Genomic DNA, 27,941 nt, shown 5'->3' on the forward strand with positions numbered 1-27,941 from the left:
GGGGCAGACACAACCAATCCTCTGCTCAACACATTTTATTGCTAAGGACAAGGTGATGCACCAGTTTTCAAAATAATTTGGTTTATAGCGTTCATACGTAACAAAAAACAGGGAAGTATTATAAATCTGATTCTTGTATACACAGGGTATAGGTGTGAAGCCCTCCAATCCTGGGCCCAGGCAAACAAATTCATGAGGAGCAAAAACCTGTTTAACCCCTTCAGTGTTGCCCTCCAGTCCCACCCCCACCCCCAAATCAGCTCCCTCCCACCCCCAGACCAGGGACATATCTAAGCCTGCCCCTGGTCTCCAGTGGCCCCAATTCATCTTAACCCTCCCAGCCCCTGCATGATTGCAATTTTCTGTTGACAGAATCACCCACCAGGCTCTGCCTGCTTCCATCATTAAGAACCCCCTTCAGGGTATTCCCCACCCACACCCTCTAATACTGTGCCATGGAGGCTCTATGCCTAGACTGATATGGGCACATACCCATGTTATCCCCATCTCCTCCTTCAAGACAGGATAAGGAGGTGCATTAATTCCTTCACATCTCAGTACTGCAGCTTTGCCAGCCTCCCCTGAGGGCAATTCCAGGGACAGACAGATGCCACACCCATCTCCAGCCAACCCCCAGGAGCCTTTACTCAGCTCAGCTGAGGGCAGAATTTCACATTTTGTTTGCCCTGGACAGGCAAGGAAGAAAGTAAAGGCCAGGGGCTGGCAGACGCTGGTCCAGACCAAACATACACACACGCGCACACGCACGCACGCACACACATACACGCGCACGCACACACATAAATACAAAAGAGGGAGGGAGTAAGCACCAGCACCTCTGCCTAGTTGGTGCAGGTGATTGTTAGGAAGCTAAGTCCTAGGCAACCAGCCCAGCCAGCAGAGTCGACCCCACTGCAGACCGGGGCCAGTGCGGCCCCAGCATTGCAATGCTCAGCCCTTCAGCGGGGAGACAGGCGGCTGCTGCCACGTGTCCAAGAAAGGCTGTCCTTCCACTACAGCGGAATGCGACGGGGAGCGGGGGCGTGAGAAGACGATGGGGTCGGTTATTCCATTCCTTTTCATTTTACAACTTCACTTTCAGAGACTTCAGAGTTCCAAGTGTCTGCTGTGCTGTGGAACCCCAGAGTGCTCTCGCCGTGATGGCTGGGCACCTGTTGGCCCAGGGAAGCACCTACTCCATGATGGCTCGGTATAGCGCAGGCTCGATGTAATCTTCCCGGTATCTTGAGTTGATCACTCGTTGCCGTTTCTTTTCCTGCTTAACCTCCTTCTCTGTGAAAATCTCATTGAAGCGCATGTCTGAGGCTACGGACTATAGAAGAATAAGCAGGCCAAATGAGCACTTTGTGGCCAACCACCCCAAAGAAAGAACAAAAGGACACACCCTTGCCTTGTTCCCTCCCTCCCAGGCGGGAACCAAGGGCACACAGAAAACACACTCACCAGTCTGGACTTGACTCTCTTGGGAAGCTCTTCATCCAGCGTGTACACGTCATCTCTCTTAACCACAAGCTGTGAGCCATCCTCAAACTCCACCTACCAAGTAAACAAAGACCTTTGGCTAAGACCCTGACTCCCTGGTCCACTGTGCACAGTGGCAATTTCCTGCCATCACAGGAAGGATCCAGTACACTGAAGGAAGGACTGCCAAATCTGAACCCACCTCTGGCAGACGGGACACGGGGCAGCCCCAAGTTCTGAAAGGGTTATTACTAACTGGTGAGCTCTCCCAAGAGCAAAGATTCGCCTCTAGCCAAAGAGGAAACACTGAATAATCAAGTACTCCCCAGCCCCCAACAAAAACCTCTGGCTACCTGGTACATCTGGATGGGGTGGGAGGCCACAAATTTGGCTCCGTAGACTTGGCCATCTGTCCATCTCACTTGGACCACTTCACCTTCAGCAGGAGGACCCAACTGGAGACAGTCCTGACTCTGAGGAAACAGAAAGGGAGAAGAGTGAAAGGAAGATCCCTTTGAGCACAGGGGTTACCACCATCTACTTAGGGAAGAATAAACCAGGACAAATTCCTGCTCAGACATCCAAGCAAGGCAGGCCCCCTCTGGGCTAAAAGATACAATAGTTAAAGACCTGCCTGCTGAGTCAAAGTCTGCCTGGTATCTCTGCTCCTGATGCACTGAGGTGACAGAAAAGAGGAGCCATAATAAACTTAGAGTAAACTTAATAAACACGGTGCCAAGATCAAGAATCCTTCTCGAATTCCTTTAACTGTCCCACTAAAGATCAAAGGACAGGGCTCTGCCCTGAAGAAATACTAGAATGAGGATTTCAGAGTACTATTTTTTTTTTTAAATGTTACCTTCATTTTTTTTTTTTTTAAGATTTTATTTATTAATTTGAGAGAGAGCACATGAGAAGGGGGAGGGTCAGAGGGAGAAGCAGACTCCCCGCCGAGCAGGGAGCCCGATGCGGGACTCGATCCAGGGACTCCAGGATCACGACCTGAGCCGAAGGCAGTCGCTTAACCGACTGAGCCACCCAGGCGCCCTCAGAGTACTATTGAAAACATCATTAGCCTCCTTCTCTGTGTTGACCTTTGCAGCAATGGTGTAAAATCTCTAATAGGTAAAACTGCTTGTACCATAGCGCAAGGCAGCGGCTCCAAGCATTACCAGTTGTTATTGTATTCTTCACCACTGGGCACTCATAATTTAGCGGGAAAAAAAAAAAAGAAAGAAAAATCTTGACGAAGCAGAAAAACTTATTTTTTTAAGACTTAGTCCTTGAGTACATGTAAGTACTCAAAGATGGACACTTTGGCTGCATGCTGAAGGACAATGGTTACCTTGAAAAGCACTGTGTAACTGAATTGTGAGCTGCTCTTATCATGGGACACCAGCTTTATTTGAAAAACTGGCTGACAGACAAACTATGGTTATTCAGACTTTAGTATTGGCAGACATCCTCTTGGAAAGGAATGAAATAAGCCTGTCACTTCAAGGAAAATAAATGATAGTGCTGCCAATAATAAAACTTAAGCTTTCAGAAAAATCAGAACTTCAGAAAAGTTGTATCACCACAATAAGCTTGAAGCTTTGCCAAATTTAAAGATATTTCTGAGGGGCACCAGGCAGGCTCAGCAGCTGTAGCATGACTCTTATCTCGGGGTTGTGGGTTCGAGCCCCACGCTGGGTGTAGAGATTACTTTTTTAAAAAATCACTTAAATAAATAAAGATATTTCTGAGAATAGTGGTACTAATAAATGTGTTTTTTGATACTGTATAATGAAAATTTAACATTTGGAAGATCTGCATAGCCCAATGCATGAGTACCTTCTAAATAACCAATGTACGGTGTTACAGAATTATGCACAGGTCAAGACTCATTCTCAGTGCAAGATATGCCAGTGGATTTTAATGTAACAGAGCGTGCAAAGTTTACTGACCTACTTTCAGATACCACCCTGCAACTAACTTTTAAGAAATCACTACTCATTGACTTTTGGTGTAGTATCAAAGAATAATCACAATGGTATGAAAGACTATTAAAAGACGCCTCCCCCTGCCATTTACTACAGAACTGTGTGAGGCTGAATTTTCTTCCCAATACTTTAACCAAAACAATATATCACAATGGATTGAATGAAGATATAACATTAAAGAGATTTGCAGAATTTGGGGTGCCTGGCTGGCTCAGTCGGTAGAGCACACAACTCGATCTCAGGGTCTTGAGTTTGAGCCCCATACTGGGTGTAAAGATTACTTACAAATAAATAAAATCTTAAAAACTAATAAAGAGATTTGCAGAACTGTAGAAAAATGGCATTCTTCCCACTAATATTGTTTTAAAATGGGTATCTTTCAATTAAAAAACCCAGATTAGGGCGCCTGGGTGGCTCAGTTGGTTAAGCGACTGCCTTCGGCTCAGGTCATGATCCTGGAGTCCCGGGATCGAGTCCCGCATCGGGCTCCCTGCTCAGCAGGGAGTCTGCTTCTCCCTCTGACCCTCCCCCCTCTCATGTGCTCTCTCTCATTCTCTCTCAAATAAGTGAATAAAATCTTTAAAACAAAAACAAAAACAAAAAAACCCAGATTATTTTTTTATTTTTTATTTTTTTTAAGATTTTACTTATTTATTTGACAGAGAAAGAGAAAGCACCAGCAGGGGGAGCGGCAAGCAGAAGGGGAGGGAGAAGGAGGCTCCCCACCAAGCAGGGAGCCCCGATGCAGGGCTCAATCCCAGGACCCTGGAATCATGACCTGAGCCGAAGGCAGACACTTAACCAACTGAGCCACCCAGGCACCCCATAAAAAAACCCAGACTATTTTAAATCAATTAATCTCCATTTTAATTTCCAATAAACGCTGATAGACATTACCCACAAAAAAAACTCTGTGGGGTCCTCAGTAACTTTTAGAAAACAGAGTCCTGAGATCACGGATCTGTAAATTAGAGATACCATCACCTGCTTCTCAGAACTGGTATGAGAAGTGAGAGACACCTGACATGAAGCACTTTGTATAGGGCCTGGTATACTAGAAAAGCTTAGTAAATTATAGTTATTCTGTTGCCACAAATACTATTAACATCATCTTTACTATGACTTCAGTCTACCTTAGAACTAATGAATGTGCTTTTAGCAACTAGGTTGCTAATGCGGCATAAAGGTGGGAAATACTGGATTTGATAAAGGCAGAAAAAAGTGGCTTCATCCCTCTACCTTGGTGCTTAGTCTAACACATGAAAAGGCAGAGTAAGGGTAAGGGAAACTTGAACTAAGTCCTGCACACTAAGCCAGGAAACCTAGAAGTGGGTGTGTCTGGTGTCAATAACACAAGCAGGCCAGGGATATCTCCAAGTAGTTTCTACTCCGCCCCAAAGCCTTCACCTGTAAATAACCAAAAGCAAATTCCATGTCTACTAAGAGGGCATGATAGGAGAGTTGGGTAATTCTCCAAAATTACACAGCTACTAATAAGCAAAGGAGCTGGTACTGGCACACTGGTCAGATTCCACTGCCTGGGCTCTTGCACTGCATTACAACACCTTTCAAGGGTGGTTTAGACTGAAGAAGCACGTTGCCAAGTACTGCAGAAAACACGGATTCTTATGAGCTTCTCGAGGAAGCAGAATAGCCTATCAGCAGCACACAATTTTCTTCATAGGGAAAGACCAATACAAATGCTTCTTTCTGTTGAGGGAAAGACTGATGGGACTTTGGGCCTGGCTAGAAATGGCAGGCAGGCCCACAGTCAGTCCGCCAGCCAGACCTAGAAACACCCCCATCCCAGACTGCCCAAGCAGCTCCTTGCAGACATTACCACTATGTCTTCAGGATACAGATTGTCGCTGAAGGAACCATCATCAAAGTTGACTTCATAGAAGGTCTCAGTGGTGAGCCTGACCACCTCACACTGGTAGAAGCGCCCATTCTTGTGCTTGCTAATGACCTTCTGGCCCGCTGTGATGCTCTGCAAGGCCCCCTTGGCACGCTGGAAAAAACAGGGGCTGCGGTTACTCCCACATGCAGTTGACAGGACTGGAAAATGGGGACCAAGATCAATTGGTTTTTCTTTCTCAGGGAGAGACGAGCATGGGAATGGATAAGTAAAAAGGACTAGGGGATGGGAGGTGAACCAGGTCTTTCCACACCCCAGCAGGGATGCTGCAAGAAACTAGCATCCTGTTTTCCTCCATAAATGTAGCACCTCCTTAGCTCCCAATCCATACTGTCTTATACCTTCCACCTAGTTCCTTTACCCCATAAGAGACTCTTGTGACTTCCCTACTGTTGCCAGGGAGTGACCAAATAGCACCTACTACTGCACACAGCTTAGACACACATCAAGGTGGACACTCCACAGATCTGAGCCCAGGGCCCCAGACAATGCTCCATGCCCACCTCAGCACTAGCTCTACACTCAGGGCTATAGCACAAAGGCTGAGGTTCCCTGGATGTTCTCAGCTGGGACTGCCATTTTAAGGGCCCTGCCATCTCTGGGACCCTCACATCACCCTCTCATTCTGAACTTGCCCTTGATGCAAATGGGATCCCAGAGCATCTCGTGGCATTGTATCCAACCGCTCCTCCCCAAGTTCCCCAAGCACTGCGCTGTCACACGGGCCGCCTTGCTATCCCCAAGCATGTGTGCCAAGCAGGTTCCCACCACAGAGTCTCTGCCCTGCTGTTCCCTCTACCTGAAATGCTATTCCCCAGTCATCTGCACACTGGCCCCTTCACATCCAAATGTCAACCTACTGACACTGTGCCTTACTATCCCTCTTCCACTCCCCTTGTCCTACTACGTTTTTATCCAACACACTCCTCCCCATCAGATATACTGTACTATTTACACATTTCTGTAAGTCTTTCAACTGTATACAGCAGGAGGACAGGCTCAGTTTTGCCCGGTTCACTGGTATACTCCCAGCACCTAAACCTGGGCCTGACATGTGACAGGCGCTCAGTCAGTATTTGAAGAGTGTGTAGGAAATACTCAATGGTCCCCCCATTTCTCATAGCATCAGCAGTCTACGGCTGCAAACTGAAGAATATGGAGTACTGATGACAATCCCCAAGTCACTGTCCTGGCACCATAACCAAACCCCGCTCCTGAGCCGTCAGGGCTGAGCGCGACCTCACCCACCGCCCCTCCAGCTCTTTCTCACAAAGACTATTTTTCCTCTTCCTGAGCTCCTAACCCACCTGACCACCTCTCGTGCTCAGTGAAAGATCTTTATGGAAAAGGAGAATCCAGCCAGCCAACAAGGCCTCTGCCATGATTCCACATAGTAGTGACGGGTTTGCTCCTCCAGGTTGGTACTCTCTTGTGTCCTTCACTACCGTGTTCACCGTACTGCTGACAAGGCTTTATCGCTGTCTCTTCTATTCGACTCTTAACTCCCCCAACTACAGTCTGACTTCTGACCAGAAGACCCTATGGCAACTCCTCAGTGTGGGGCACCACTGAGCATTATACCAGACCCGCCCCAGAGCACATGGCCTCCTGATCCCTCTCCACTGGCTTGTCTCTACTTTCTCAGCTACTTCCAAAGGCTTCTGCTCTGCTATCTGCTCCTTATATCAGGAATCTCCAGAGCCTGGTTTCTAATGGCAACTGGATTGAACTACCCTGTTAAAGACTCGTAAAATCCAAATTTCATCCTCATAGTTAAAGCAGCTTTTTAGCGCCTGCTGCTAGCTCCATCAGAATTCTCCAGAAATGACCTCAAAGTCAAATGTCCTACCCTCTTTTTCACTTCTCCCCAATTCCCCCGGAAACCAGCCCTACTCTGAATCAGTTCCAGTCACAGTTAACAGCATCATCATATTTGCATCCTCTCCATCTTTGAGGGGAGTAACCTGAGCCATCTTAAACTCACACTCCTTCACCCCTTCCCCAGGCTAATCTCTCCAGGGTGTTCAACAAACCCTCTCAATCCCACCCATCGTAGGACCCCACGGTTAGATGTGACCCCAAAGCTCTACCTATGTAGAGCTATGTGTTCCCACTGCAGACCTCACTTTGCTCCCAGGCTAACCAGTCTCCCTGTCTCAAATTCTTATTCTTTGAGCCTCTGAATACACCACCAGAGTAATTGTTAAGAAATATGGCTCAAAATCATAATTTCTGCAAAGTTCCCCTCAGAGAGCTCAAACTCCTAAGAAGGGCAGTCCAGGGGCTTACCTGTCCATCTGGTGCTGCTTGTCTTTCAATATCAGCCCAACCATATTCCCAGAACCAGTCTTATATGTTGTTCTCCTGAGACGTGTTCGCTCTGCTTCTGAAGCCCCGAATGCCCTCCCTCTCACAATTCCTACTTACTTTTGAAGTCCCACTTCAACTGCCCCCTTCTACCCAAACCCTTTCATAACCTGTCTAGCTAAGATGACATGTAATTTTCTCCAAGCTTCACTATTTAGAAAAGCACAAAAATCTCTACTGTATGGTGGTTAACGGTTAACTCTTCCGAGCTCTCTCTACCAGCTCACCCTATCTGCAGAGCCCCTGCTCTGTCCCGGACATAGTGTTAGGGAATAGGAAAGCTCGTGTTAATAAGCTAGGGCCCCCCGAGAAGGAGTGGCAAACAATTACACAGAGAATCACAAGGGATCAACCACAAGCCATTTGGTGCCAATGGATTAGGAGGTGCCAGGCAGGGAGCAGAGATGGACGGGGGCCGCCTCTTCGTCCCTTCCTCACTGGCACGCTCCATAAAGCAAAACGCCAGAGAGAATACTTGCTGAAACAATAAATGGATAGCCTGCAGAGAAAATGATCCTAGAAACTGTCAAGAGGATTCCAGACCGGCATCCTCCCTCACCTCCAGATTGGGGATCTTGTGCCGGAAGCAGGTAATGAAGACGACAAAAGGCCAGTCGTCGGGCTGCATCATCACCCCCGCAGCCTGGGCGCAGCTCACGTGGAAGGCGGTCGGGCAGCGGCCGTGAGAGCACTGCACACAGCAGCCGGCGGCTCTTTTCCTCCGCTTCTTGCAGAAGACGCATTTCTACAACACGAGGGAAGCAAGCCAGGGACTCCAGGAGCTACCAGCGCCATCTCCTCCACCGTTCCCCTGCCCAAATGCACACAGCCCAACGAGCAACCTTCCTCCCAAGATAAGAGGGCGCACACACCTCTTTCAACCTCATCTCTGAATACGTGTGTCCTCACTAAGTAGTTTTAACCATACGGTGACTCACAAACCCTGACCAAAACCAAGGGTAAAAGTGGACCACTGGGCCACGCGGAGGATGCCCTCAGAAACATTATGTTCTCCACCCAGAGACATGTAAATGGGGCAATGATGTAGAGAGTCCCGAAGCCCATCTCCTCTTCCTTACCAGTTTGAAGCGGGGCAGTGGAATTTTGCTCACATCCACTGGACTTCTTTCGGCAATGTTGACAAACCTTGCTTCCAAAATTGCCACAGCACACGAGACGTGGACCCACCTGCCAAAAGCAAAGGCTACCTCAGTCACCTCTGGCTCCAAGGTCCTGTGGCCTCATCCAATCTATGGATTCAAGAGTGGGGGGGCCTTCCCATAGTGCTCCCTCCCCAACCCAACGTGGCCTCTTACTTCCACCTGCAAGGTCCCAGGACCCAGCAAGGTAAGAACCAGGAGTGTCTCCACACTGAGTATGTAAATGGGTCCCCAGCACACCACTCTGGGTTAGCATAGGGTTGCACTTCTTACACCACAAATTCATTCACAATCTGTTACAAAATGAGCAGAACCATAGCTAATTGAGTGAGGCAGGTTTCAGGGAGTGAGAATAAATCCGAGAGCTCTATACAGACCTCTTTTACCACAGGAGCTGGGTACTAATGTCTCAAAATGTCTCCGTGTGCACCCTTTCTGCCAGCAGCCACAGGTCTCCCCTCCAGGCCTTCACCCAAACTCTTCCACTGGGCTGAAATGACCTCTCCCTCTGCTCCCTTCCCCCACAGCACACTCACTCGTTAAGGTCTGGCCCAGGCCCCACCTACTCTCACGGGTTTGTTCAATGGACATCAGGGCATTTTGAGAAACTGATATGCACCATGATGAGAGCTCTTATAATCAGGCCAGGTGGAAACCTACCACACAATGTGGGGCTTCTCTACAAGAGAGGGAACAGATTGGTTTGGCGTGGCCCCACAAGGGCAGAACTAGGAATATAAGGTAAAGGTGCGGGGCTAAAGCAGAGCCATTTCCACTCCAAGTAAGGAAGAACTTTTAACAGTGCTCACTCACAACTATGAGGAACACGATGACCTTGAGTAATGGCAGCAAGTGCCTTTAAAGGCGTGGAAGCAGCAAGCAGAAGAGCCGTCTACCTGGAACAGCATGAAGGGTGGGGGAGGTTCTTGTGCTGCAGAAGGCTCCAATTCCCACAGGACAAGAGCCAGAAGCAGGATATTCACCACCGGCTGCCCACCGATCTGTGTGAACTATCCCAACAGCCTGCTTTTCCAGAGCAAACACTTCAACCCCTCACGTTCCTACCTCAGAACAAGTAAGCGAAGACCAGGCACAAAGGGTCAGCTCGGTGGACAAAAAGCTGCCTGCCAGCTATGATGCCCAGACTTCTGCAGATCTGACTCCACAGGAGGCGAGTGAGCCTGCGCTCTCCTCAATGTCCCATTCTGCTCCCCAAGGACACTCACCCTCCTTCCAACAGCAGGTCTGAGCCAGGGAGAGTGTGCCTGTGGACACGTGCTCACAAGCCCATGGCCACAGCCACCTCTGCACCGGCCCCAGCTACGATAAGGAAACTGTTCTCACTTCTGGCCCCTGGAGCCTCTGCGTCATCGGTGCAGGATCTCCAAACCTCATGAGTCTGTCTTAGCTCCACAGAAAGGAAGACATCACTTATCTCTCTGCTTCGGAGGAGAAGCTAGATCGGAAAGGTCTAGGACTGCTTGGCTCCCCTTGGCATCCCATTTTTAAAATTCGTCTTGGAGATGCTATTCCAGCTCCAGCGACGCGCTTCCCAAACCCTCCATCAGTCATTCTGATGAACAGCCACCGCCCGCAGTGTCTCTCTGCACGCTGCTCCAGAACAAGCCCCGCAGCCTCTGCTCGGAAACTCACCTGTCATCATTGGCTCTCTGTAGGGCTCCTCCTCGTAATGAGCACAAACAGCAATCCTGCCAAGGGAGAGGGGGAAGGGTGGTTACCACCAAGTCATTAACATCCACTCTGCTCCCTCCTCAGCCTCCTTTGGGTAACTGCAGCCTCCACATAAGAAAGCGGCTTAATGGCACATGGGGCCTCGCCTACAGTCCATGGAAGCAGGACTCCCCTACAGGAAGACAGGGAGACCACCCAGGGCTAAAGTACAGGAAGTATTTGCTTGACTCAACATAATCGTCTCCACTGTTACTCTTAATAATAACAACTGTAAGCAGTCACCAAGAACACTCTGCTCAAACTGAAAGCATTATAGGGCTCTGCCTGCCTCCTATGTGGGGTACTGCCAGGTTCCGGGGCAGGGGGTGATGAAGAGAAAGCTACCAAATGAACCACATTCTGATGGTCCAACCCAATAGCTAAGTTCTGTAAAGGGGGTTATTCCTGGTCCACAGGAGGACCTCTATGTGGTCCAGACACAATGTAGCAAACAGCAAACACAGCTTCCAGACTCCATTCATGCCCTGCCACAGCTGGGCAGCAACCACGCTGTCATGGGGACTTATTCCGACAATCCGCGCTCTCTGACATCACCATGTACCAGGCCTGGTGCACACTGCTGGATATAGAAAGTCCACAAGAAAAAACCTGGACCTGAGCAAACCCCCAGTCTCATGGGGAAGACAGCAACACTGTGGACGCACTCACCTCCTCCAGGGCATTGGCTGAACACCGAGAACACATCCAGTCTTCAGAAGCCTTTGCCGGGGGAACCCCATAACAACCTAACAAGGATACCAAGATGAGCAAATTAAATCCAGAGGCCAGTACATTCACGAGAATGTACACTTGCAACTCTTTTCCATATACCATCAAAGTGAAAGCCGCAACCAAATCTTACAGAAAAACCCCCGAATTCTAGAGTCAGGAGCCCCAGGGTTCACCCATACAGTATGGCCCAATGTCTCGAAAAGTCAGAGACTGTAGGTTGCCTGCTTTGAACACACAGGGAGCAGCACAGACAAATCGCCTCCTGGTATCTGTGGCCCAGAGAACAGCACAAGGTTGACCCCAAAGTCAGTGCGACTCCAACTCCATCAACAGCCAACTCCCCCAACAACACAAGAGCAATCTTTGTACTTGAGAGCCTGGGGAGGCCCCTGGCAGATTGGGGGGAGGCCAACATGGGGCGAGTAGGCCCAGGCACCTGGGTCAGGCCGCAGGCGACAAGAGAGGCACTCACTGGCATGGACGCGGACACTGCACTTCTTGCAGGAAACGAGAAGGCTGGTGCCGTCCTCCTCAAGGTAAGGGGTAGAAAGGTTGATGTCCGTGCTGCAGCCAGTGGAGGTGAAACACATTTCTGGAATCAATGGCTTGGTCCTCTGCTTCTGGGGGGCTAGAGCTGAGGTGTTTCCACAGCTCTGACTAAGGCCTCCAAACTCAACCTATGGGGAGAGCAGGTGCATCCCTCAGTGAACATGCGCCTGTATTCCCAGCTTTCTACCTGCTCTGTCAGCAGAAAGCTGCCTCTCTTACTGGTAGGACTCTGGCTACGGCTCCCGGGTGCATAGCCATTATCCCAGAGCTGCTAATTGAAGTTACCTCTAATGACTCAAATTCAATTTCTCACAGCGGCATCAAACAAAGGCCCCTGGGGACAACTGAGAAAAGGGAGCGAGGTAAGAGGCAACTGGGATTTCAATCTTCCCAAATCAAGTGGTAATAAAATGCGCTGAGTTGTTAGCAAGGTTGCTCTTGCGGGCTCCCCGACATGTGGCACTGTGTGGTGGCCCCCACCCAGGGACAGGACCCAGAGCAGACGCTCCTCGTGGACTAGCACAGATGTCCCCCTGGGGCCCATGGCAGCGAGTCACCTGAGCTGCAACACTGCCACACGGCTGTGGCCTCACCTGTGGTTGCCAGCTCGGGGTCCCTTCAGAAAGAATGCTATGTCTGCGTACTTCCCTTGGCAAACACCCTGACCGCAGATACCTGCTGGCTCTACCACCATTTCAAGGACAGGGCCCGAAATATGTCAACCCTAGGCACAGGCCCCTCATGAAACTCTGAGACCCACACAGTAGGTCTGCTGACCGACAACCAGGCCATTCATTTGTCTCAGAGGCAGGGGCACGTACAGTTTTTCACATCTGCTCTTTTGTCAATGGAAAGGAGCAGTGAGTCACTAATCCAAAATATGTCAGTCTGACGTTCCATTCTTCGGCAAGCGTCAATCTGGGGCCACGCCAGGCTCAGTGCTCAGAGGACTGCTTCTCCACATGCCCCCCTCCCCCATGGTGCAGGTCCCAGTGGAGACTGAACTGCTCACCTGACACGTGCTGGCGTGGACGCATTCCTGACCTCCTAGAGCTGAGCCCAAGGATGGCCATCAAATGCCTCAGGAGCCCAGGGGGCACAGCCCAACTCAGCCCCAGAGCTTCCCTACTCCTCTCCCTCCTGCAAACCCTCTGCTCCTACCTCCCCACCCGCCCGGCACCCAATTTCTTCTGACTATTGCCCGTATCCACTGTGGCAATGGGAAAAGAAAGAACACTGGAGGACCCAGCAGACCACAGTAACGAAATGTACAGTGCTCCAGACTGGCCAGGACGAAAAACCACCCAGAAGGAACAATCACTGACTAGAATGGTAACAGAAAAACAGGTTCCTCTGCAAACAGTGTGAGTGCCCCAGGATGCCCACAGGGAATCCCTCCAAGACTAAGCCACACCCCAGCTCTTCTGCAAACCATTCTCAAGTGAAAACCCACACTGCTGGACTATCTGCCGGAGAAGCCTGACCAGTACACAGACGGGGCAGAGAACACGAGAAGAACAGCCTTTCCCAAGACAACCAGGGACAAGCTATATATACCCACAATTAAACCTCACTCCCCTCTGGACTGCTGGTCCTGGCTAAACAGAGAAAATAAAGTGGGCTTACCTGATGGTAAGTCTGAAAGATCATACAGACAGCGCAGTGAGGGGCCTGCTGGGCCATGGTCTCATTGAATTCCTTTTCGGCCTCAAAGTTCGGGGGTCGGTTCTGCCATAGTTGGCTCAGGGGCTTGGCCCAGGCCTCTGTCTCCTCAGCCTCCTCCTCAGGGGTCAGCTGTTCAGATGACTCTAGAGCAGGAAGCAGAGCGTGAGTCAGCACCAGTCCCGCACATCTGTAGCTCTGCCTAGAGAGAGAATGAGCTCAGCCTGGATCCTTGGTTCCAGGTTTGGCCTAAACCTAAGACCCTACAGGTATGATAAAGGCAAAGGGCAGAAGTGATTTTCAAAAGACTCCTTCAATACTTGGATGACCATGCAGACAGTCCTGCCTGTAGCACCTTCTCTGGTTAGACTTCTTTCCCGAATTCAACCCACTCTCCTCTCCCCTAACAGCTGCCAGCATACAAATCCTATGCCCAAGGGCAGCACAGTGAGACACAGTCTTGCCAGAAACCATGTTACTTGCTGCCTCCAATATGTCAGCGTGTTGAGTCCCTACCTTTTAAGAGTTGCACTGAAGGGAAACAAGGAAAAAAAAATAACAACGAGATGGCAAGGCTTAAAAGTTTTTACACCATGTGCCTTGGTCAGAACTTTCCAACTCCCTCTGGAAAGGTCAGTGGGATATCTGCCTTTTCTGGACAAGGATCCCCAACTATCCTGGCTCTGCTCAGAGGAAGGCAGAGCGTGACCAAGATGAACCCTCTTTCCCAGCCAAAGGATGTAACACCTTGAGTCTAGACCAAGGCCTAGCACACAATGGCCCATAGGACAAATGCACTCCACTTGGGGAGCTAAGAATTGTTTTTACATTTTTAAAAGATTAAGGGAAAGAAAGAAGAATATGTGACAGACGGCGAAAGGCCTTCTATGAAGTCTGAAATATTTACTATCTGCTCCTTCACAGACCTCTGGTCTAGATGACAAATACGTATCTCCTCATGACTCTAGACAACAGAGCATATGATTCATCAGGCCTCAGCACTGCCTGAGGAAGGAAAATCCCCTCTGGGTGCCATCTTCCCAAAAGAAAGGGACACATTGCTGAATAGAAAACAAAAAACTATGCTGGCAAAACAAGATGGAAGTGATAAAGGTGCACACTTTCCAGGTTCCCTTAAATCAGTGAGATGGGCATAGCCCACGAGGTTCCAATAGAAACAAGGTCAAGGAGGTAGGTAAACACCATAACTCTAAGATTATGGGTCACTGAAGGCAATCTTTGGTAAAAGGAACAACAAATATCAAAATAAACTAATCCATAGTGTTTCTCCAGATGCCCCCAAGTGAGGGAAGTATGAGAGGTTACATTTGGGATGTCCTTCTTTGGCAAGCGAGTCCAAAAAAGGCCCAAGTATGCAGCACCTGCACCTGACAGGAGACCAGCTCCGTGCCAGCCGCACCACATGACACCCTCCCTGGGGTCACTGCATCCAGCTATGTGTGGGCATCAGGAATCCCCAGCTACATCCCCTCCAATGATCTCACTTCTTCCAAGACAGAACCGCTGTGAAGAGGCCCTACAGACCTATGCAGAGCAGCCCAAGGAACGCTCTGGTACATACTTACACTAGGAGCCCATTTAATTGCTCATTTCTGGCAACTCTGGCTCAGTGTAAATAGTTACCTACTCTGCCTTCATAGTCATGTTGACTCTAATGAGACCTGGCAGCTGCCGTGTGAGTGACCTCAGTGAAGTGTACTGTAACAGAGTGAGGCCACTGCAGACAATTAAAATCCACCCCTACAAGCCCCATCGACCAGGCCCAGCCAGGAACCATGGTGCCGAAACCAAAGCAGGTATTTTCCTTCTCCTGGCCAAAACAAGAGTGACCAAGATAGAATAGAAGAAACAGAAACAGCCTCCCAATCACAAGAGAAAAATTAACACAGTGACATCTGCTCTGTTTACAAAACCGTAAGTGGCCCCAAATCACCCCACTTATGAACACTGTAATGACAAGGAAAAATGTTCACTATGTTAAGTGAAACTTGCAGGAATTTTACAGTTTACATATACAAAACATCACTGAGATGTGCAAGTTAGACATGTATATTTCATGGAGTATTCATGCCTCGATTTTAAAAAAAATGGATAAGGTGTGGCGGGCGGGGGGGCGCATGCTAGACTAAAAGAGACTAAAGAAACAAAGCTTTGAAATGGGTGACCCTGGTCTGGTTTATACTGGTTTAAAGGAAAAAAGCTAAAAACACATTTTTGGGATAAGCAGGAAAAAATTAATATGGACTGAAGATGGGAGAATATCCTGAGATATGGCTTATTTTCTTCAGTGTGGTAACAGCATTTGTATAGGAGAGGATCCTTCGGAGATGCCTCTCAGTGCACTTCAGGTGACCTGGTGGTGACAGCCCACTCCCAAAGGTGGCGGCGAGTGTGTGTACCCCAGTGCGTGCAGAGACAGCACCCATGGCAACATGGTGGCGGCCGCTGGGTATGGGAGGCACACATGGTGTTTTCATTCCTTCAACTTTTCCACATTTGAAACTAATCATAAACAGTTGGCAGGCTGTATGTTATGATTTCAACTACTTAGTATAAAAAGACATACATGGACGTAATCTAATATCTGACTAGAAAAATCAGGAAGATTTACACACTAAAACATGCAAGTGGTCACCTGTGCAGGGTAATGCTGTCCTCTTTATAACTTTGCTTTTCCAATTTTCTACGACCTATATTTAGAGCCTTTACAGCACTGGGGGTGGAGACCCTGAAGCGAGGCTGCTGCTACCCAGAGAACCCAAGCCCCATCTGGGCCAGAGGAAGAGCACAGAGGACTTCCTCAGACTCTGACTCAAGGTTTGGCCTACTTTTGACTATAGGATCTCAAGAGACTTTCCCCACCCGCTTACCACAATCCTACTACCAAGGAAAACAGCAGAGGTGGGCACCAGCATCAGATCAGCAAGGCAACATGGGGTTTGCTTATGGAGCAGAGAGGCTGGTGACTCTGGACCTTCCCAGTCAGCCAATGGTGCCAGGAAGGACAGGGCAGGGTAAGAAAGGGCCTGGCATTAGTCAAGAGTAACAAGGGATCTGGTCACCGCCAGAAACTCACCCACACTCATGTTCCTGGAACTCTGAGCTCCAGGCAGCACAGGAGACCACCCTGCCCTGATGGCAACAACTCTGAGCTCCAGTGATAGACAAAGTTCCCAGTTCTGCCCCAATCCCTGCCTATTCCCCTTCTGTCTCCTTCACAGGCCCTTCTTCCTGTCCTCCTACCCCAGCCTCTGCCCTCTCCCGAGTGGCCTCATGTACTCTAGGTAAAGGTATCAAACAGATGGTAGCTACGCTTGGTCAGCATAGCATAACAAAGTTGTCCAATCACCATGTCGAACACCTGAAAGTAATGTAACTGTGTCAACTACACTTCAGTAAAAAAAAAATTTTAATAAATTTTTTTAAATATTTATTTGAGAGAGAGAAAGTGAGCACAGGGGTTGGGGGCAGAGGGAGAGCAAGAGTAAGAATCTCAAGCAGGGCGCCTGGGTGGCTCAGTTGGTTAAGCGACTGCCTTCGGCTCAGGTCATGATCCTGGAGTCCCGGGATCGAGTCCCGCATGGGGCTCCCTGCTCAGCAGGGAGTCTGCTTCTCCCCCTCCCGCTCCCCCTTCTTGTGCTCTTTCTCTCTCTCACTCTCTCTCTCAAATAAATAAATAAAATCTTTAAAAAAAAAAAAAAAAAAAGAATCTCAAGCAGACTCCCCGCTGAGTGTGGGAACAGATACAAGGCTCCATCCCATGACCCCTGAGATCATGACCTGAGCTGAAATCAAGAGTCAGGCGCTTAACTGACTGAGCCACCCAGGTGCCCCATTTTGAATACATTTTTTTAAAAAGTATCAAACACCCACCGAGCTTAGCCCCAAGTCTACATCCTCCACAGACACTGAACACAGGTTTCCAATCCCAACCAAAGCTAGAAGGCAGGGAGGCACTGAACTCAGGCTTCTCCAGTCCCTACCACAACCACACTCACAGGTCTATATCCAACCCCCATATCCAGCTGACTTTATGCTCCCAACACCCTCACTACATCCCTCCCCCCATCCTTACCACCATCATCCCGCTTCAGACCCTCCCCTATCTCTCAGAGTCCAAGACAAAAGCCCATTTGTTGCCCTCAAAGTCATTCTCCAGATGCAGTCACTAGAAGCAATCCTTGTAATGTAAATCTGGCCACTTAAAACCCGTCAAAGGCTCCTAAAGGCACACTAGAGCAAGGCCTCCCTCTTCCCTCTCCCCCCACCTCACTCTGGACCCACCCATCACACCCTGACCTGGCCCTTTAACTGAGTGGCTCCCTCTGAATCTCTCTTCACGCTCCCTTCTGCATAAATTAACATCTCCTTTCTTTAGATCTGTTTACCTGTCAGTTTGCCTCACTACCTTGTGAGCTTTTTGAGGGCACGGACATATCTTAGTTATCTCTGTAGCTACACATTCAGCATTGGGCTTGGCATCATTGACAGAATTGCTATCCAGAAAAATCAGCCTGTACCTCCTAGTAAAGAAAGAGAAGAACCTGCATGCGATCATCCTGTATTAGGCACATTCCAAGATACACAGACATACAAAGAAATATGATTATAAATTAAGTATCAAATGAGATCCTGTCCTCTTTGTGGAGTATCTGGGAGAACGGCTCAGCCACAGGCCCACCCCTGACATTCAGCTGGGCCTCCCGATGTCCAGGTGAAACACTTCCTTCCCTCTTCCTGGTGAGGAGGGAAAACAACACTTACCATCATCACTGATGCAATCCTGCAACACGAGTGGGTGATGGCGGGGGAGCTTGCTTAAGGGCTGACGACGGCCCTTGGACTTCTTATTCTCCTCCAGGGAAAAGATGTATTCATCCGCCACCTGGGCAAACCACAAGAAGAAATCAAATTGGTCTTGCCTCCACTTAGGGACACAGCAGAAGTTAGTCTTACAATGAAAAGCAAGGGAGGGGCGCCTGAGTGGCTCAGTCGTTAAGCATCTGCCTTCGGCTCAGGTCATGATCCCAGGGTCCTGGGATCGGGCCCCGCATCGGGCTCTCTGCTTGGTGGGAAGCCTGCCTCACCCTCTTCCATTCCCCCATGCTTGTGTTCCCTCTCTCGCTGTCTCTCTCTCTGTCAAAATAAATAAATAAAATCTTTAAAAAAAAAAAAAAAGCAAGGGAAAGGACAGGCATAGAGAGACACAAAGAAATATAAAACCAAACACAGAACACACCTGTCTTTAGAAAAACCAAAATGACAGTACCATGCAAACTAATCTAAACTAGGATTATGTAAACATTTTAGGGCAAAATTTGTGCCTAACAAGTGTAGCTCCTGTTCCTCTCAGAAGCAGCCTGAAACAAATGTACCAAAAATAAACGTACTCTCCAGGAGAGCCACGCCCCCTCCCTTAAGCCCACAGTCAGGAGACTGCATCTCTGAGTGCCCCGGAGAAACCAGGTGCACCTTTTCTTAGACCAGAAGGGCAGCAGCACCTGTTACGAAGAGCCAGGCAGCTGGGCCATTGGCCTTGAAAAGCTAGAGGACGTCCGAAGGGGTGAGGAACAGCTGACCCATTAAAGTAAACTAGGCTAGCCTCTCCTTATGCGCTGTCAAGCCCTCGGCTCTGGCTGATACTATTCATTCCTCAGTCAGTCTCCTCATTAAACAGGACGGGGTGCACATCTAAAACTCTGGCCTAGCTACAAAAGCAAAAGTTGATGTAACTAACGCTGCATTTAGATAATGTCAGAGCAAATGCAATTAGGTTTAAGATGTACAAGACTGAATAAGTAAGACCACATGAGTTTCGTTCCAATGTATTTAAAACTTCATCATCCTCTCAAAAAAAGCATTTGACCAAGTACAACATCCATTTATGATAAAAACCCTCAACAAGGGGTGCCTGGGTGGCTCAGTCGTTAAGCATCTGCCTTCAGCTCAGGTCATGATCCCAGGGTCCTGCGATCAAGCCCCACATCGGGCTCCCTGCTCAGCGGGAAGCCTGCTTCTCCCTCCCCTGCTCCCCCTGCTTGTGTTCCTGCTCGCGCTGTCTCACTGTGTCTCTCTCTGTCAAATAAATAAATAAAATCTTTAAAAAAAAAAAAAACCCTCAACAAAGTAGGTTTAGAGGGAACATACCTCAACATAATTAAGGCTATATATGAAAAACCCACAGCTAACATCCTCAATGGAAAAAAAAACAGAGCTTTTTCTCTAAGGTCAAGAACAAGACAAGGATGTGTCCAGTCTCACCACCTTATTCAACAATACCGGAAGTCCTAGCCACAGGAATCAGAGAAGAAATAAAAGGCACCCAAATCGGTAAGGAAGAAGTAAAATTTTCACTATTTAGAGATGACATGATATCATATATAGAAAACCCGAAAGACTCCACCAAAAAACTGCTAGAACTGATAAAGGAATTCAGTAAAGTCGCAGGATACAAAATCAATCCACAGAAATCTGCTGCATTTCTATATACCAATAATGAAGCAGCAGAAAGAGAAATTAAGAAAACAATTGTAAACAATTACACCAAAAATAATAAGATATCTAGAAATAAACCTAACCAAAGAGGTGAAAGACCTGTACTCTGAAAACTATAAAACACTGATGAAAAAAATTAAAGACAACACAAAGAAAGACATTCCATGCTTATGAATTGGAAAAATACTGTTAAAATGTCTACACGACCCAAACCAGTCTACACAGTTAATGCAATCTCTATCAAAATACCAACAGCATTTTTCACATAACTAGAACAATCCTAAAATTTGAATGGAACCACAAAAGACCTCTAACAGCCGAAGCAATCTTGAAAAAGAAAAGCAAAGCTGGAGGCATCACAATTCCAGACTTCAAGTTATGTTACAAAGCTGTAGTAATCAAAACAGTATGTTAATGGCACATAAATAGCCGCACAGATCAACGGAACAGAAAATCCAGAAATTAACCCACAACTATATAGTCAACTAATATTCAACTAATTAATAATATGCCACGGGGAGGGGTGCCTGGGTGGCTCAGTTGGTTAAGCATCTGCCTGCAGCTCCGGTCATGATCCTAGGGTCCTGGGATCGAGCCCCACATGGGGCTCCTTGCTCAGCAGGGAGTCTGCTTCTCCCTCTCCCTCTGCCCACTCCCCCTGCTTGTGCTCTCTCTGTCAAATAAATAAATAAAATCTTAAAAAAAAAAAAATACGCCACGGGGAAAAGACAGTCTCTTCAACAAATGTGTTGGGAAAACTGGACAGCTACATGCAAAAGAATGAAACTTGACCACTTTCTTACATCATACACAAAAATTAATTCAAAATGGATTAAAGACCTAAATGTGAGACCTGAAACCATAAAAATTCTAGAAAAGAGGGGCGCCTGGGTGGCTCAGTCATTAAACGTCTGCCTTCGGCTCGGGTCATGATCCCAGAGTCCTGGGATTGAGCCCCACATCGGGCTCCCTGTTCTGCGGGAAGCCTCCTTCTCCCTCTCCCACTCCCCCTGCTTGTGTTCCCTCTCTCACTGTGTCTCTGTCAAAAACTTTAAAAAAATTTAAAAAATTAAAAATTCTAGAAAAGAGCACAGGCAGTTAATTTTTCTGACATTGGTCACAGCAACTTTTTTCTAGATGTATCTCCTGAGGCACGGAAAACAAAAGAAAAAATAAACTATTGGGACTACATCGAAATAAAAAGCTTCTGCACAGCAAACAATCAACAAAACTAAAAGGCAGCCTACGGAATGAGAGAAGATACTTGCAAATGACATATCCGACAAAGGGTTAGTATACAAAATATATAAAGAACTCCTACAACTCAACACCCAAAAACCAAATAATCCAATTAAAACTGGGCAGAAGACACGTGAACAGACATTTCTCTAAAGACATCCAATGGCCAACAGACACATGAAAAGGTGCTCAACATCATTCATCAGGGAAATACAAATCAAAACCATGATGAGATATCACTTCACACCTGTCAGAATGGCTAAAATTAACAACACAACAAACAGGTGTTGGTGAGGATGTGGAGAAAAAGGAACCCTCTTGCACTGTTGATGGGAATGCAAACTAGTGCAGCCACTGTGGAAAACAGTATGGAGGTTCCCCAAAAAATTAAAAATAGAATTACCCCATAACCCAGTAATCAATCACACTACTGGGTATTTACCCCAAAAAAAACAGAAAAAAAAATACTATTTCAGGGACGCCTCGGTGGCTCTGTCAGTTAAACCAGGCTAAACCAGCAATTTCCAAAGTGCACATCAAGAAGGCCCCTCAAGAGCCCCTCAAGAGCCTCCAACCAAAACAGCCCTGCTTTTGATTTGTACTTTTTAAATGAGTAAGATTTCACTTAAAGAAAGGGTTCTTTGGCTGAAACAAACTAGAAAATTAGACTCATCAAATTTATTTCACAGTGCTACCACGAAATAAAAAACTTTAGGGACATGCACTCCCACCATATGTATACTTACTAACAACTTACATACACCAATATGCTTACGCACATTTTGAAACAAGAACAGACTGTAAAAGCACCTGGGTAGTGCAGTTGGTTAAGCATTCAACTACTGGTTTCTGCTCAAGTTGTGATATCAGGGTCATGGGATACCAGGGTCATGAGACTGAGCCCTGCGTTTGAGCTCTGCGTTCAGCATGGGGTCTACTTAAGACACTCTCTCCCTCTGCCCCTAATCCCCTCAACCTCACCGCCATGCACACACGCATTCTCTCTCAAATAAATCAATCTTGGGGCACCTGGGTGGCTCAGATAGTTAAGCATCTGCCTTTGGCTCAGGTCATGATCCCAGGGTCCTGAGGTTGAGCCCCCATCAGGCTCCCTGCTCTGAGGGAAGCCTGCTTCTCCCTCTCCCACTCCCCCTACTTGTATTCCCTCTCTCGCTGTGTCTTTCTCTGTCAAATAAATTTTAAAAATCGTCAAAAAAATTAGAAATTAAAAATAAATCTTTTTGAGATTTATTTATTTGACAGAGAGAGAGAGCACAAGCATGGGAAGCAGCAGGCAGAGGGAGAGGGAGAAGCAGGTTCCCCGCTGAGCAGAGCCCGATGTGGGGCTTGATCCCAGGACCCTGGGATCATGACCTGAGCCAAAGGCAGATGTTTAACTGACTGAGCCACCTGGGAGCCCCAATAAATTTTAATTTTTAAAAATAGACTATAAAAAGATAAAGATAAAAATAAAACTCCATTGAGGAGCCTGGCTGGCTAAGTCAGTAGACCATGTGACTCTTGATCTTAGGGTCGTGAGTTTGAGCCCCAGGTGTGGCATACAGTTTAAAGTAAAAAAATTAATTAATTAAAAATAAATAAACTCCCATTATTTCTGCATCCCGATAATCTTCTTACATTCTGCCTTTGTAGACCACCTAGATAACAGGCCTAAATCTGGGATGTGGCAGTGGCAGACCAGAAAATAAGAAAAAATAAAGGAACCCAAAATGATGGGATTTCCAGCCTGGATCACCAAGGTGAGAGAGACTTACGAGGATTCACGAGGATTCATGAGGATTCACGGGTATGAAGGGGGAGGAGTAACAAGCCAAGTTAAACATGATAGGCACGTACCACCCGCCTTGTTTCTCTGGAAACACCCAGAGGGGCCAGAAGAAATGAGCCCGAGGGTTCAGAAAGCAAGTCAGAGCAAGAGCTGTAGATTTAAGGATGCTCAGCATCAGGTTCAGAATTGAAATCATGGGAGTGGATGACAGTACCAGTGGAAGATAAACTGAATGGAGAACAAGGCTTCTGGAACAGGAGGAGGAAGAGAGAGAAAAGGGAGATCCAGGGACACCTGGGTGGCTCAGTCGGTTAAGCGTCTGCCTTCAGCTCAGGTCATGACCCCAGGGTCCTGGGATCGTCAGGCTCCCTGCCTTCTCCCTGTCCTCCCTGCTCTTGCTCTCTCTCTCAAATAAATAAAATCTTTAAAAAAAAGAAAGAAAGAAAGAAAAGGGAGATCCAGCCAGAGAGCACAGGAGGAATAGAGAAAGCTAGGAGGGGAACGCCACAGTGCCAAAGGATGCCTAAGAGCTGAGCAGGAAGGGACCAAAGGACTCAGCAACTGGGAGGTGTCAGGACTTTTTTGAGATAAGTTCCAGCAGAGAGATAAGTCCCAGCAGACAGAAGTAAGAAACTAAGGAATGAATGCATCCGAGTCTCTTCTTGAGAAGATTAAGGGAAGAAATGAGATCATAGGGAATTCCCTCCAATTGTATTTGAGAAAAGGGACTGCGTATGTTTTATAGGCAGAGAGTGAAGAAGCCTGGGAGAGGAGAGATACTAAGCATGTGGCAGACAGAGTAACGGTCCCCAGAGAGGTGCAGTTCTAATCCCTGTGAATGCTATGTTGACATGACAAAACATTATTGTTTGCTCATCGGATAAAATAGTAAGATTATCTTAGATTCTCTGGGCAGGCCCAATGTAATCAAACAGTGCTTAATAATGAAGATGGAAGCAGAAGACTCAGCATCCAAGTGATGTCCAAGTGAGCAAGACTTGGCCAATGTGGCTGCTTCTTTTGAAGATGGAAGAGAAAGGCCATGGGCCAAGGAATGTGAGCAGCCTGAAGAAGCTGGGCAGGGCAAGGCGTCTCCCTCTGGAGCCTCCAGGAAGGTACACAGCCCTGCTGACACCAGGACTTTAGCATAATGAGGCCCATGCCAGACTCCCAAAGAACTGGAAGATAATAAATCTGTACTGGGCTCCGACTCTCAGTTTGTGGGAACTTGTAAAAAGCAGCAATAGGAAATGAGCATGGGGTAAGAGATATAGACAGATCATTTCGTAGGTCCAAGGGCTGGAGAAAGTAGAGGGGTCAAGACCAAGAACCCCAGAATGCAGCTCGGGGAAAGAAGATGCCAGTATCCAGCCCTATTTGTTCCGAGTGCCTCCTGTACGCCAGCGTATGTACCCAGCCTACCATGTGGGGCTGCGGCAATGCAGACACCGGCAACACACAATCCCGAGCCTCAAGGAGCTCACGGCCAGGCCAGAGTGGGACTTGGTGTGCAAGTCTCAAGTCTCTACCCTTTCCACTACTGTCCCGTTGCCTCTGACCAAAGTAGTCAGATCTATTCAAACAGTTAAATGTCTTTCCACATCTTCTCATCTTCTGGCCTCAGTACTCCTCCTGCTACGTTGTCTCCACAAGGCCTTCCTCCCTGAGATGTGCTCCGACTTCTAAATTCCTCCAGTATGTAGCAGAAAGGGCTGGGTTCCAACCCCAGTTCTAGCAACTAGCTGTGTGAGCCCAGCAAGTAGCGTTCCACTCGTAAAGTAGGAGCAGTGAATGCTCTTTGTGAGGATGGGGTGTTACAGCAGGTCGGGTCTCCCAGGTCCCTGCCTGCAAGAGAGCTAGAGTTCAGGCTCCTGAGTTCTCTGTTTCCCCTTTTCTAACATCAGGCACCCAGATCAAGGGCAATGTTCTTAATGGGGCTTGTTCTATACAGTGAAGAGCCAACTGCTCCCTCTTTGTTTTGGGAACTCACTTTCTCAAAGCAGCTTAAACTAACAAGAAACGTTACAACAGACACATCATTGTAGCTTTGGTGCTTCAGCAGTCAGTCAACCTGGGTGCTTTTACCAAGGCCCTTGACAAAGACCAGCACATAAACTGAACAGCAAGAGGCCTGAATTACAGCATGGGGGATGCTTAAAGTGGGGGCAGGAGGGCCACAGGGTGCTCTTCAAAACCCAGCTATTTCCAAATATAGATACAATGCCATTAGACCTCTCCAGGGATCGGTAAAGTGGTTCAATTTCTGCCTCAAGCCTTGACTGTCAGTCCCCCATTGCAACCCAATCAATCAATCCTGATGTCGCTTCCTACTAAAACTAAACTTCCATTCATTCCTTCCACGTTTATAGAAGGCTCATGGGCCAAGTCCCAGGACCGTGCTGGTGCCTGAAGCAGCGAGGCTGATGTGGCACAGGGCCTGGCTCCTGGAAGTCTGGCCTTGCCCCGCCTAGGAAGCTGTGCAGAGAGTATGGCGGACTGTCGTAAAAAGGGAGCCAAGTGCTGCAGGTGTTCAAGGTAGGAAGGAAAGCAGATGGAAGCAGTGAAAGGTTTCTGGGAGTAGTGACTTTTGAAAAGGGCTGGGCTCCAATAAGTAAGAGAACTGTTCCAGGAGAGACGTGTGCCGAGGACTCCCCCGGCTCCTCCCACCTCCAAACCACCTGTGGCCTGGTGATGACTTACAACAAACAAGAATGCACGGGAGGCCGCTGAACTGTACACAAAAGAATGGCTAGAACAAGAGATTTTACGTCATGTATGCTTTAGTACAATTAAAAACAAATCAACCTAAAATGTAAAAAATAAATATAACAGAAGGAGTGCTTTAAATGACAAAAGGAGAGGTGAAGCAAACGTGGCCAAGTATTAACAACCGTCAGGCCCAGGTGAGGAGCATCTGTGGGTTCACTTTATTATTCCACATGCATCTTGTGCATTTAAAAATGTATTCTGATGTCCCCTGACAACCAAGTATGTAAAGTGTGGCTAGGGGGTGCCTGGGTGGCTCAGTACCTTAGGCCCAGGTCATGATCTCAGGGTCCTGGGATCAGACTTCCCACTGAGCAGGGTATCTGCTTGCCCTTCCCCCTGGCTCGTGTTCTCTCTTTCACAAATAAATAAATAAAATCTTTAAAAAAATAAAAAATGTATTCTGGAAATCTTCAACTCCAGAAACACATGGCAGTGAACGTTCCAAAGTCAAGCTGCTTCATGGCACACAAGCAGACCACTCCGACCTGGCTTCTGACACCCTCCACAGCACCTCCCAAGGCCCTCTCCAGACCCGTATGCCTGAGACCAACAAAACTCTGCACATGCTTTGACCTTGGCATGTGCGACCATCACCATTTAGAACACACTCCTCTCCCGGATTCCCTTCCCCATTTCCCTCCAGCCACCACGCGTACTCCTGCAAATCTTCAACCTAGCTACAACGCCTGCTTCTCCACAGTCTCCCCATACTCTTCTCCCCAACCCCAGGCTGAGCTGCTAACTCTTCCACTTGGACAACACCTATCCCTAAGGGATGGATTTATTTGCTCACATCTAGACTATGAGCTCCTAAAAGGCACAGTCCTAGCCCCGAATAGGCACGCCGTATATGCTTATGGAGTAAAGCAAAGAGGCAGAGCAGCCAAGTTATTTTTAGAGAATGTGAAGTAGTTCAAAGATGGCAGCGCATCTAGGAGGGTGGGGGCAGGGGGTTGGGTGGCAATGCAACGGAGAATGGCATTACCATCAGACTCCAGCTAAGGCCATACAGACATAAAAAGGAACCAGGAAGGCACTCATGGTTTTTAAGCAGGAATAAGAGGCATGTCAGAGAGAAGCCTCCTCCTCCCAGCATATTTCCATATGGAGGGTTTCCTGGCTTTTCTCCCAACCCTTGGACCTTAGTGAGCTTCACTTAGCTGGGATCTGCCTTTTGCGGAGGGAGTGCATTCAGGTCTATGTCCACCACACATGAAAGGCAAGTGGAAAATGTCCAGCCACTATGAGAGGCCTGCATCCTCCAGGACTGCCAGCTGACTAGGCAGGTAGCCTGTCTCACTGAGGTTAAATGAGCAGCAAAGCCATTTGGCCATAGGTTAAAAGCCACTCTCTTCAATCATTTTAATTGGTAATGAAGCAACATTCTGAGCTCCATAAGCCTGACTCTGCATTCATTCCTTAACTGGTTCCTAATTTGGGAGAAAAAAAGATGGGTGTTATTTGTTGGCTCCTCCCGACACACACACACACACGCACGCACGCACACACCACCCCCCACCCTCCCCTGCAGTAATATGAACTTAGCAGGAACATAGAGTCTAAACCATGCAGATATAGGGGCGCCTGGGTGGGCATCCGCCTTCAGCTCAGGTCATGATCCCAGGGTCCTGGGATCGAGCCTCGCATCGGGCTCCCTGCTTAGCGGGAAGCCTGCTTCTCCCTCTCCCACTCCCCCTTCTTGCGTTCCCTCTCTCGCTGTGTCTCTCTCTGTCAAATAAATAAATAAATCTTTAAAAAAATAAATAAATAAAAATAAACAATGCAGATAAAGTAGTTAGCGTGTAGTAACTCCTTGCTATTAGCTGCTTTTGCGGTTGTGACTGCAGCCAAAGGCAAGAAAGGCAGGAGGACACTGCACAAGGACAGTGTGACCGGTAGCATGACAGCAGTGTCAGTGAAGACCCGGGAGCTTTGTGAAGAAGAATGGCTCTGATGTGGCATCGGGGACCATAAAGAGTTCTGGTGTCCAAGCTGGAAAGCCACCCCTTGTGGAAGCTGCCACAGGAGAGCAGACAGCAGCCGCC

The 27,941-nt window shown here is 47.9% G+C and overlaps 1 protein-coding gene across 3 annotated transcripts in view; it reads right to left on the reverse strand.

Annotated features, from left to right (window-relative positions):
• Positions 1 to 64: 64 nt before the first annotated feature.
• KDM4A (lysine demethylase 4A) overlaps positions 65 to 27,941 on the reverse strand; it is a 44,418-nt gene continuing 16,541 nt past the window's right edge. For all 3 annotated transcript variants that reach the window (XM_045897890.3, XM_045897891.3, XM_045897892.3), the window contains exons 12-22: positions 18,369 to 18,489; positions 13,548 to 13,729; positions 11,845 to 12,049; positions 11,310 to 11,386; positions 10,563 to 10,618; positions 8,829 to 8,937; positions 8,309 to 8,494; positions 5,305 to 5,475; positions 1,836 to 1,955; positions 1,465 to 1,557; positions 65 to 1,333 (exon numbers count right to left, since the gene is read on the reverse strand). In XM_045897890.3, the coding sequence (XP_045753846.1) occupies positions 1,193 to 1,333; positions 1,465 to 1,557; positions 1,836 to 1,955; positions 5,305 to 5,475; positions 8,309 to 8,494; positions 8,829 to 8,937; positions 10,563 to 10,618; positions 11,310 to 11,386; positions 11,845 to 12,049; positions 13,548 to 13,729; positions 18,369 to 18,489 (1,461 nt within the window). In that variant the 3' untranslated portion in view covers positions 65 to 1,192. The remainder of the gene's footprint in view (positions 1,334 to 1,464; positions 1,558 to 1,835; positions 1,956 to 5,304; positions 5,476 to 8,308; positions 8,495 to 8,828; positions 8,938 to 10,562; positions 10,619 to 11,309; positions 11,387 to 11,844; positions 12,050 to 13,547; positions 13,730 to 18,368; positions 18,490 to 27,941) is intronic.

Source organism: Mirounga angustirostris, unplaced genomic scaffold (assembly GCF_029215605.1).
Source record: "Mirounga angustirostris isolate CCGP_5_RB_7025 unplaced genomic scaffold, mMirAng1.0.hap1 SCAF_4, whole genome shotgun sequence".
Lineage (NCBI taxonomy): Eukaryota > Metazoa > Chordata > Mammalia > Carnivora > Phocidae > Mirounga > Mirounga angustirostris.